Source organism: Nelumbo nucifera, chromosome 5, assembly GCF_055504915.1.
Source record: "Nelumbo nucifera cultivar China Antique chromosome 5, China Antique-T2T, whole genome shotgun sequence".
In the NCBI taxonomy this organism is placed as follows: Eukaryota; Viridiplantae; Streptophyta; class Magnoliopsida; order Proteales; family Nelumbonaceae; genus Nelumbo; species Nelumbo nucifera.
In genome coordinates this window covers 29,775,572-29,787,992 of record NC_142653.1, presented here as the reverse complement: position 1 = coordinate 29,787,992, position 12,421 = coordinate 29,775,572, and the positions used below count along the sequence as shown (strand labels likewise).

Here is a 12,421-nt window from a genome sequence, read left to right as displayed (position 1 = left end):
CTAGTTGGGTGTATCTAAAAGGAGGTGCCAATTGCAACCTTTGAAAAAAGTAACTAAGCTTCAACTTCAACAGTATCTTCTTTGCCTCTACACCCTGAGTAAACCTCTAGTCTAAAGGGTATTTTCCTTAAAATATATTTTGCCTTTTCAAAAAAGTGATGGGAAAAATGAGAACAGTGGAGGTAATTTTTAGGACCACGGAATGACAAAGGAAAAGATGTTGATAACAATGATTTGTTCACATATTTATCTGTTGAATATGTTAGTGTAACCGCATAAACTTTGTTTTCAATGCACAACATTTCCAGTGATATATTGCAGCAATTGCTTCTCAGTGTCCTAAGTGTATGGGCATAGAATTACTCTCAATGTTCCAAAGCTTTAGTTGAGTGTGTAATGGTTTTTAATATCAGAAGTTTGTTTAAATTACATGGACTTTATTGTGCAGGATGTTGTTGGTTTTTGTTTAGCTATACAACGAACAGAAGGAAATTTTGGGGTTATAGGACGTAAGTTGAAATCTCTTCCTGGGGAATCATTAATGTTCTTTCTTTACTGTGTTGTCAATTTCCCTCTTTTCCCTTATTTTTTACTGTTTTTTGAATAAAAATCTTCTAATGCAGAGAACTTCATGACGGGTTATCGCTTGGTGTTTGATAGAGAGAATTTGAAGCTTGGTTGGTCACGTTCCAATTGTGAGTACTCAGACTTCTACATGTTTTTAAAATGTTAAGCTAAAATAAATGGTCTCTATCATTTCTTTTTTTTTGGTTTTAAAAATGGTCTCTATCATTGATTCAAAAGAAAAGGGTCTCCATCTTATATGCTGTAAAGAACTAGGAGTGGCAAGGCAGTAAATATTTGCATGTAGTTCTCTCTCCCACTCCTTTTTTACTCTATAGGTGTTGTGGTGGTGTTAATAGTGAATTTTAAGTCACATATGCTGATGGATAAATAATTGATGCTTGCCTGCTAGTGACGAAGTGGTAGATTACCTGCTACCACTTAAATTTAAACATCTTAGTTGAAAGATGAGTTGTGTATTTTACAAATTTGAACTTCATAATAAATGAAAATTATCATTTTTTTCCCTTTTACTGACAGTAATTGGTTTATGAGGAGTTGATCATAACTCATGATTCTTGAGTGCCATAAGGCCCCCGTTTTGAATTATTGTGTATATGTGGTTAAGGCTGCATACATTTGTCCCTCCCGAGACCCTGCATTGGTAGGGATGGCAATTTTCCTTGTAAAATTGGGGCCCCACCCCACCCTGCCCTGAATGGGGTGGGTTTTCCCCAATCTTAAATGGGGACAGGGAACATATTTTTGCTTTGAACCAGGGATGGGGGCGGGGACGGGGTTTGCATATAATTCCTTGAACCCACCCTGAACCCGATGGATGGTAAATTAGTAAAATAGCCCTAGGTTTAGTATTATTTTTTAAAATATCTCTAAGTTTTCCCCAAATTCCTAAAATCCTAGGATCCCATAATTCCATTTCTAAAATACCTCCAAATTGTCATAATCCAATTCCTATAATAGCCCCAAATTCCCATAATTCTATTTCTAAAATATCTTGAAATTAAATGTATTTTTAGGTGGTTATTTCGGGGTGGGGAAATTTGGGGATTCTCGGTCCCCAATGGGGGTGGATGCCTTGCCCCAAACCCACCCAATTGCCATTCATGCACATTGGTGGCGGAAGCCTCGTGCATTGGGCTGCCCTTTATGTGGTAAAGTAGGGATGGCAATTTTCCCCATCCCCGCTAGGTACCCGGCCTCCCCGACCCAATGGAGTCAGGGATGGTGATGGGGATTAATAGGGATCCTTGTTTAGGGACGGCAATGGGGATGGGATTGAAGTCCCCAGCCCCGCCCTGCCTCGACCCCAATTATATATATTAATTATTGTTTACATTAAATATATATTATAACATTATTTATAACATTATCTATATTATATATGTATCGAAATATATTTAAAATATTATTTAGGGTAAATCTCTTAAACTACTCCTACTGTTCACGTAATTGACATGTGGTACCCTTACTGTTTATCTATTGTCTTGCGGTACCCTTAAATTTTCTGACAAGTGTCATCGTTGTTAAGTGCTAACGGAAGGAAACGAAATGTTGAATTTGCCCTTTATTATTTATCAAATTTTCAAAATAAAACCCAACTAATAAAAACCCCTGGTTTCCAAGTTTTTTCAAAGCTTTACTTGATACCATCACCGGGGCTATCTAACAAGGCCCCGGTTTTCTGTTGGAAGTTGCAGCGGTCCCGGTATATGCCTAATCCAAACCAATTTTTTAATCAAATAGCAGCTTTCACATTCGTCCTCTCTCTCTCTCTCTCTCCGTGAAAAACTTCTACCCTTGTATTGTCTGTTGCTGATTTTCAACATACCCAGCATCCTTGTTCTGTATCAGAAGTCAATATTAATAACGCTTTTTACTGATAAAGTTTGCTGCAAGATCAATAGTGAACGAGGTGCCTCTTATTTACCTCCACATTACTGTTAGAATCGATTAATCTCTCCGCAACAAGAGAAAGCAATTTTTGTAGACACTTAAGATGTATTGACACTCAAATTCAAGTTGTTTTTCAAAAGAACATTACCTATTATACAGGAATAGTTTTTCATTAAAAACAGAAGACAAATTTGAAAAAACAGACGAAAACGAATTGATGAAATAAATAAAATATCATTCTGTTAGAATCATATCATCTAGTAAAAAAAAGCATTGGTGTCAAGTGTTGGGAGGACACTGAAGGAGTCAGATTGTTGAGAAGATGGTGAGGAGTCAGATTTCTTCTTTTTCTGTGTGTAAAAGTGTTGGGAGGACACTGAAGGGAAGAGATCCAACAAAGTAAGGAACACTATTCTCACCAGAACTAGTGTCTTAGAATAGCCATCTTCCCACAGAAGCAGGGGAAAGATGAAAGTGATGCACCAAGAGGATTTTCAGAGGAGATGGAGTGGACTTGGGGGGTTTTCTGAAGAGAGATGAATTACAGAAGTTCTTGATCGACCAAGCTGCTGTGCCTGAGAGTACCCACAGAAACAAGAACGGCACGGAGGAGATGCCAATGACCGAAGAGAATGAATCTGAAGTGGTAACCTGAAGCAGAGACAACTCTTGTCTGAAGCGGTAACATGAAGAGAACGAATCTGAAGCGGTAACCTGTAGCTGTAAATGTCAACTCTTGTCTTCTTGTAGAAAAAAGGACAAATTTGTTTCAATCTCCAAAACTCGGTCTCTACGGCAAGCAACCATCTCGACCAAGAAAGCACCTTACAACGCTTTGCTAACGGTTTCAAACTGCAACCTCAGTCTCCACAGCAAGCTGCAGTTGAGAGTAACTGTATGGAATTCAATACCGGTGACTGCCCACAACCAAGGGGGATCGTTCTCGGTGAAAATTCAACAGTGGTATGGAATTCAATAACGGTGACGGCCCGCAATCGCCTTACCCCTGTTTATTGTGAGCATGGCTTGGCTGCAAGATGAAATGATTTCGAGGAATGGCTCCTTCAGTGGGTCTCCGACGGGGAAGCAGACTGACCTGAAGAAGATCATGATTCATGATACTCAGTGTTGTACCCATTGTTATCAGTCAAGCCTACGAGTTCGACTACTCCGGCACCCGGGCATGCAAGGCTCTCAAGGAAGAAGGATACAAAATGATTCTCATCAACTCCAACCCGGCTACAATCATGACCGATCCTGACATGGCAGATAAGACCTTGTCCCTTGACATGGTGGTGTTTCGTCATCCGGGAGGTGGCCGTGGTGTTCTGTGGTCACTGCAATTGTCATTGGTGATGATGTTTTAACAGCGGGGTGAACAATAAGGGTATTTTAGGAATTTTAAAATAATTAACACACGTGATGTCACATGTGAATGGAGTGTGGCGAAAAATTAACGGCGCAAGGGAGGTGTTAGACAATTGTCAGAAAACTTAAGGGTACCGCAAGACAATAGCTAAACAATACGGGTACCGCGTGTCAATTACGTGAAAAGTAGGTGTAGTTTAAGAGATTTACCCTATTATTTATAGTTTAAAATTTTCCTTTATTTTAACTTTTTAAGTAAATCTATTTTCCAAAAAAATATTTTTGATTAAAAATTTTTGAGGATTTGGGTCCCCACAGGGAACTCGTCTCTGCCAGGGATTGGGGATGGAGGGTAGCTTTTATCACTGATTCACTGGAAGGGGTCGTGGTTGGGGATGGGGATGGGGATTTGTTTCAAAGTCAGGGTCGGGGGTGGGAATATGGGCCCTAGTCCCCACCCCAAACCCGCCCTGTTGCCATTGTGAGTAAAGCTATAGACTTGCTTGTGTTTTAGGTTAGGTAAAGAGCATATTCCTGTGTCTTATTTAGTGAATTGGTGTTAGGATTTGGGATGGAAGAAGCATATTCTCGTGTCTTATTTGAAGTTGCGATTTGGGATGGAAGTAGAAGAATGAACTTTTGTGATTCAAAGTTCCTCTTGCGTTTATGTTATATGGACTGGAGTATGCAGGGGGGAAAGATGTGTATTAGCTCAAAATCCATGGGAGTCACAACCTGCTACTTACATTCACAGGAATGTGTTACAATGGATTAATGGAATCAATGAAGGGACTCTTCTCTCCTATCAAGCCTGGCATTCAGTGATTTTCCTATCAAGATTTATTTCTTGTTGCCCTGTGCTAGATTAGTTTTGTAGATGAATTGGTGCTCAATGGGTATCAATGTGCCCCATTTTATGATTGGTTTGTACCATGTGTCTAAGGTGTAGCCCATCTTTGAAATCATGTTGCATGCTTTGTTCATTCTCTACCCCTCACCCCTTTCTCTGCCACTTACACATCTTTTTTTATTTTATTTTTTCTGTTTTAAGGGAGGTGTAAGCATGGAAATGAGCCAATTGACATTACATCTTTTAGGGGTGAGCTCTACTTGTGTTTTTTGGTCTGCCCATCCATTTTGTATGGGAAGTGAGCGTGATTCACAATTAGATAGAAAGATATAAACTGAGTTTTTTAGATTATAATGACTTTATTAATGAAACCTTGCCAAAAATTAGATTCTTCAGCTAGGAAACTGCATTTATGAGAAGAGGAGTTCAGGAACTCTCTCTAGCAAGGTCACCTTTTCTTTTCAATTCTTTTTTAGAGTCATTTATATCCAAGGTTGGATCCAACAATCTCTGCTATTTGTGAGTTCTTTCATCTGTTTGAAGTTGATTGAGTTTGCCCTTCTTCAGTCGGGTCCTAGCCTGGCCTGCGTTTCTACAAGGAGATAGAGGAATTATTTATGGAATGACATTTTTGCTATTTGTTGAAGTCATAGTTGTCAAGGTGACGCCTAGCGACAAAGCAGCCTTTGAGGCTCACCTCGCCTAATTGCCAAGCAGTTTTTTACTTCCTACTATAAAATACTTCTTTGTTCATTCTTGTTTTGAGAATATAATTATAAAATAGACATTGTTAAACTAAAATAATCATTTGTGTGTTTATATACTAATTTCTTTTTATTGTTTTCTTATTTATTAGGGTTTAATCAACACAAACATTGCTAAATGTTGTATTGAACCCTCAAAGACTTAAAACCTGAACCAATAAGGAAGAACTTAAATTTTATCTAGTCAGCACATTTTATTCGTCCATATATTCTTCTACTTCTTCTTCTTCTACTACTACTGCTACTTTATACTTTAATATGAACTTTATACGTTTCTTATGAAAATTATGAATAAATTTTTTTTTGATCAATAACACTTTCATTAATTCATCAGTAGAAAATTTACAAGTGGAAGACAAACACACTTATCTTCCAAGTGTCACAAAGAACTTCAAGAAAGGAAAAAAGAAAATACAAAGATACAAAGACACTAACGTTACAGCTTGGCCCAAAACAAAGAATCCCTTTCTGCCCCTTGTTTTGCTAAACCGTCAGCTAGGGAATTAGCTGATCTTTTAATCCAACATGTCTTAACTTCCATCTCCCGCACCAGCCATTTGAATTTCCTGTTCTCATTATTATACTTCCATAAATCATTTTGATCTTTAGTCAGCCACCCTATCACCACCTCTGAATCCCCTTCAATTATAAGTTTCTTGATGTTCAATTCCTTAGCTTTCCGGACTCCTTCCATAACTGCACATATCTCAGCTCTAAGGGAGTCGCCCACTCCAATTGGGCCTGAGAACATAGCGGAGATGACCCCATTTTCATCCCTAAAAACACCCCCGATCCCCGATTGTCCTGGGTTTCCCCTACTACATCCATCAAAGTTTAATTTCAAGAATCCACTAGGTGAGGGGGTCCAAGCCACACTCATTACTGACTTGGTCTGCGTGCAATTTGCAATTTCACCCCACTTCCTCAACATGTCATCCACAGTGTAATCTGTGAATATTTCCAAAGATTTCAGCCACTGTACCGCCCTAAAATGTATGATAGCCCTCAGATCTGCTATTCCTCTCTGAGTTTCTGAGAATATTCTGGAGTTTCTTTCTTCCCACAGTGTCCAACATACTGCAGCCCTTAGTCCTCTCCACATTGTCCTTCCCCTTTTTAACCGCCACCTGAAAAAGGAAGGGGAGAAAAGGCCCTGCATGTCTGATGGGGGATTCCAGCTGCATTCAAATAAGGAGAAAGCCCAATCCCACAATGACCTCGCGAAGTGGCAAGGCACCATTAGGTGAAAACCAGTCTCCTCATCTGCTTTACACAGAACACACCACTGAGGTGACAAGCAAGTATTGGGTCTCTTCTTTTGGAGTAGATCACCAGTGTTGATTCTTTCCAGATAGGCTTCCCAACAAAAACTACCAACCCTAGGAGGTATAGCTCAGCACCAAACCTCACCAACAGGGAAAGGGGACAAGGTAGGACAGGTGGATTGACTTAAGACTTTGAAGAACGAAGCACAAGAGAAAATGCCATTGGGGGTAGGTGTCCAAATTCTAGAATCCGCCCTAGTGGGGTCTAAGACAACGTTATCAAGAAGTGCAAGAAGGCTCGAAATACAGTCGAAGTCTGAGTTCCTCAAATCCCTTCTTAGACCCAAGTTCCACCCAATCCCAGAAGTGGAAGAGGACGAGGTGGTGAAAGACGAGATCGGCTCATTTTTCAAATCAGAAAGAGCATACAAAGACGGAAACTGATCCTTTAGAGGGGCGCTCCGCACCTAGGTTTGTTCCCAAAATTTTATGGAGTTACCGGAATTCAAGTCATACCTGATATTAGGAAAGAAAACTGGTAGCAGGTCATGAATGGCTTTCCAAGGAGAATTGCTTGTGATCCTAGCTCTGATTCCAACGTCCCATCCATTGTGCTCCAGCCCATGTATACTTGCCACTATTCTAGCCTATAGCTTCTCCTTCTTCATAGGAAACCTCCACAACCACTTCCCCAGCAGAGTCATATTCCTTCTCCTAATACTCCCAAGCCCCAAACCACCACACGACTTACTCCTACACACTATTTCCCAGCTAACTCTATGATCCCTCTTCTCCTCTCCCGGCTCCCACAGGAAATCTCTCATTATCTTCTCTAATCTGTTAGCAATCTTCATTGGGATTTTAAACACCGACATGAAAAAGATGGGTAAGTTAGCAAGCGTGGCCTTAATTAGTGTAATTCTCCCACCAAGAGAGAGGTAGTTCTTTTTCCAGGATACCAATCTTTTTTCAAACCTTTCCATCACCGGGTTCCAGAAACTCACTCTCTTGGGATTATCACCTAATGGTAATCCTAAGTAGTTCAAAGGCCACCCCGAAACTTCACACCCCAACACTTCAGCACTCTCCCTGATCTCTCCCTCCTCCAAATTCACCCCCACTACACAGTTTTTCCCAAGGTTAACCTTCAAATTGGACATTTGCTCAAACAGTTGTATCACCGACTTTAAGTTCCTGATAAACCTCACATTACCACCTTCACAAAACAGAATCGTGTCATCAGCAAACTGTAAGTGAGTGAGGGGGGTTTTCACCCTCCCAACCCTCCATCCTCTAATGAGCCCCCTAGAATCTGCTCTGTGAATCAGTTTCCCCAAAACCTCCGCAATTAAAATGAACAAGAAAGGAGAAAGGGAGTCTCCTTGTCTTATACCCCTGCTGGCTGGAAAGAAATCTACCACTGTCCCATTCACTAGCACTGAATAATGACAATTTCGGACACAGCCCATGATCCACTTACACCATCTATCGCCAAACCCGAACTTAGTTAAAACTTTCCTCAAGAACTCCCAGTCCACCAAGTCATAAGCCTTTTCCAAGTCCAGCTTACAGACCACTCCCTTCTTCTTATCCCTCTTAAAGTTCTCCACACTCTCATTGGCAATTAAAATCTGGTCTGTAATTTGTCTTCCACTCACAAAAGCTCCTTGATAGCGTGCAATGATATCTGGCAGTACCTTCTCCAGCCTCAAAGACAACACTTTTGCAATGATCTTATACAAGCTATTAACCAAGTTTATTGGCCTAAAATCCTTCGGTTGGGATGCATCTTTCTTTTTTGGAATTAAGGCTATAAATGTAGAGTTCACACCCGGATTGACAATTCCTCTCCTGAAAAACTCCTCAAACACCCGCAAGAGATCATCTTTCAAGATATCCCAACAATCCTGATAAAAAGCCATTGTAAACCCATCCGGCCCTGGAGCTTTTGTTCTATCCATAGAAAACACAATCTCCTTGATCTCTTCTAGATTAAAGCTTCTTTCCATCCTTCTCCTGTTCTCCACCCCTACATCTGGCCAATCCAAACCTTCTACCCACACCCTTCTACTCACAGGCCTTCTTAGAATAGATTTGAAGTGCTCCACACAGGCCCTGGCAATCTCCTCTTGCTGTACTAACTCAACTCCATGTACTACCAATTTGGAGATAAAGTTCTTCCTTCTCCTGCCATCTGCTAGAGAGTGGAAATACTTAGTGTTTCTATCTCCCTCTTGCAACCATTTACACCGAGATTTTTGCCTCTAGCTAATTTCCTCCTTGTGCAGGCAGTCCTCTAACTATCTTCTCAATTCTCTCCCGAGGTCATTGTCTTCCTCTCCAAATTTTCCCCTTTCCTCTTTAAAGTCAAGGCTTTCAATCTTCTTCATCAAGTCTCCCTTTCTTTCTTTTGTCCTCCCGAACTCCATCAAATTCCACTCCTTGATTCTTGCTTTCAAGAATTGTTTCTTATGGAATGTCATCCCCTCCCACTCCACCAGCGGGTTACACTCATGCCACCACTCCCTCACTTTGTTAGGAAACCTTGGATGAAGTAACCACATATTTTCAAATCTAAAGGGGGTAGGACCTCCACACCTTCTTTCCTCCTTACATAACACTATGGGCCAGTGATCCGAGGTCACCCTTGGGAGAGCTCTAGAAGCCAAGGTTCCCCAATGTTCTTCCCAATCCAAAGAGAACAAGAATCTATCCAACTTAGAGCAAATGGGTCTAGATTGGAGATTTGACCATGTAAATGCCTTGTGTGCTAGGGGAATCTCTTTAAGGTCAAAGGCATCCACAAAACTGTTAAACTTTCTCATGCTTTTTGTCACCCTCTGGTTAACCTTATTGGACTCTTCTGAGAATCTAATCACATTGAAATCCCCACCCATGCACCAAGGCCCATCCCACAACCCTCTAACATCAGCCAGTTCCTCCCACAGCTCCTTTCTCTCTCTGTAGTCATTCGGTCCGTAAACATTTGTGAGCACCCACATATAATCATCCTCTTGCTGCTTAAACTTCATGGATCCATGTTACCTAGGGAACTACCCTAGGATCTATGTTTTCAACATAAAAAATTATATTAAAGGATTTCTCAAGGAAAAAGGATGCCTTTTGCATCTGTATTAATACTAGAATTCTTTGATAGATTGGACTCTAGCAATGAAAAGAGTCAATGTTTTAAAAACCGACCTGGATGTTGAACTGTTTTTGCCTCTTGGGTCACGGGTCACTGGTTCGACTATTTGGGTCAAATGGGTCAGACTGTACCACATTAGTTAAAAATGGGTGAAATGGGTCAGCCATGACCCTTGGGTGGTTCGGTCATACCCCAATAAGCGTTTTTGTTAAAAACTGGTGAAAAATGGTTGATTGGCCGGTTTAACCGGAAAACTGGTGAATTGGTCCCGGTTTCATAAAACCGTCTAGGTCCTTGAACAATTGAAATTTTAAAATGTGTTTAAGAGGTGAACCCATGACCATTTTTATATATTGCTTAATTACCATTAACTTACTTCTTGTTTTAATTAATGACTTTTTATTGTACATATTACTTTATTGCGCACGTATTTTAAAGAAAATGTAAATTACGAGACTTGAACCCTAGTGGGTGATTCTATTAGAGCTGAGATTTCAGCTGTTATTGAAGGAACTCAAAGGGTGCTTGAACATCATCAAATTGGTCAGAGGGTGACTCTAACTGATAGTGGATTGGCTCAAAAAAGATACAACTAATTTTTGGAACTACAGCAATGAGAGGAGGAAATTCAATTGGTTGACTAAGAATATTGAGGTGAAGATGAGTTGGGTTAAAAGAAATGCCAACTCCTTTGCTGATGGGTTAGCTAGCTAAACAGGGGGTGGCTAAGGACTCTTTATTTTGGGCTTTCTTGTAATTTTTCCTTTGTCTTCTTGTTTTGGATAGGGGAGATAAGAGATGTTATCTCCCCTTTATTGTACTCTTTATCTTCCCTCTATTATTAATGAAATCTTTGAGTTATTGATAAAAAACCCTACTCATTTACTTTAAAAATTAAAGAACTTGCTATCTATCCATCATATTTAAATATATTAAAAGTTGTAAAGTATATTATATATAGTATTTGTGTGACCCGTAATATATATATATGCCACTCATCACGGTTTGACCTCCGGTTGAACCTCTGATCCGTGAACCTCTCACTTTTCCGGTTCTATGCCTGGTTCGGTTCTTTGAACATTGATATTTTTTAATTCAGTTTTTAATTTTTTTTTATTTTTAAAAAAATGCTAAAAAATGCAATTTGAGGCCAAAAAAGGGTTTTTTTGGGCGAAAATAATGGGGCAAGGTGCCTTTGGCCCCTTAACATCCAAGGTTCTCAAAAAGTTGCCCAAAATAAAAAAAACCCAATTGGACATCCGAGAACAAAGTTATGGCCTCCAGAAGTTTGCACCTACATTGAGTGTGCAACCGTGAGCCAGTGAGCAGGCTGAATGGGTCAATTTCAGCCACCCACGTTGGACGGTTTTTGATTAAGTCAATAGGCTTTGATCAAATTCTGGGTTTAAGCCAAACTGGACCTGGAATCATGGCTGGGTGGTGGTTTGGATGGTTCAACAAGTTTGGGGCAACGATGGATTGAAAACACTGCAAAAGTCTTGCTGATTTTCATATATTGCTTAGTGGCGCTTATTTTTTCTATTTAGCTGAGTTTCATGCAAAAGTGGCCATGTAAGGGGGACCATATGAAATATTGGTAAAAAAGGTGGCCATATAAAATTGGATTTTAACAGTATTGCACGAAACATGGACTATTTTCTCTTGTCAATTCATATTTTGATATATTTTTTGCTCAATAGTTTTTATATTTTTCATTTTTGGTTGGAATCTCTTGCACTATATAGTCCTTTTGACTGGAAATTAGCATCTAGATCCTCTCAACAAAAAAGACGAAAAAGGCTCATTTTTGTTGCGCCATTCGCTGCCACTGTACCTACCTGTTGCTATACTTGTGCGGAACTGAAGTGTCGATACAATTTTCTTGCAGGTCAAGATCTCACTGATGGAAGGAGTATACCTCTTACGCCACCTCCATATGATAGACCTGAAAACCCATTACCGACAAATGAGCAACAGAGAACCCCCAATGGGAGGGCAGTTGCTCCAGCTGTTGCTGGAAGGGCTCCCGTCAAGTCAGCTGCCTCACGGTTGCTTGGCATACCTCATTGTCTTAGGGTGAGGTTGCTCTTGCTGCTTCTACTGCTGATATGCCTATTTGTTTCAGCCGTCTAATTTGGGACAGTTCATAATCCATCTATTAAGTTACACATGTAAATTGAATGTCTTCAAATTTTGTGTTATACCTGATATTTCTTCCTTCCAACTCTTGCTTTCATATGAGGCCATTGAATTGACTGAGGCGTTTAATCTCACTCGCTCTCTGCCTGTCCCCCGTTTTGGGTGTATATTTGTTTTCATTGTTGTTCAGTCTTTTTTTTTTTTTTTTCTTTTTGAATGTAATTCAATCATTATTTGTACAGTTGTCTTGGCTGATTTTCTCCTGACAAACTCGTTGAGTACAACCCGTGATCCAGCTACTGTTAGGGGGGTCAATGGACCGGGTTTGCATTGGACCCTATCCGAATCAAAATCAAGTTGGAATGGGTTGGAGGGGCCAGTCCAGACTTAATGGCCTAAAGTATTTATT

General features: G+C 40.2%; 1 protein-coding gene across 3 annotated transcripts in view; it reads left to right on the top strand.

The window, feature by feature from the left end:
* Positions 1-12,201, top strand: part of LOC104600077 (aspartic proteinase-like protein 1) — a 48,435-nt gene extending 36,234 nt beyond the window's left edge. For all 3 annotated transcript variants that reach the window (XM_019198200.2, XM_010262900.2, XM_088889071.1), the window contains exons 9-11: positions 449-509; positions 624-695; positions 11,762-12,201. In XM_019198200.2, coding sequence (XP_019053745.1) covers positions 449-509; positions 624-695; positions 11,762-12,006 — 378 coding nt within the window. In that variant the 3' untranslated portion in view covers positions 12,007-12,201. The remainder of the gene's footprint in view (positions 1-448; positions 510-623; positions 696-11,761) is intronic.
* The last annotated feature ends 220 nt before the right edge of the window (positions 12,202-12,421 follow it).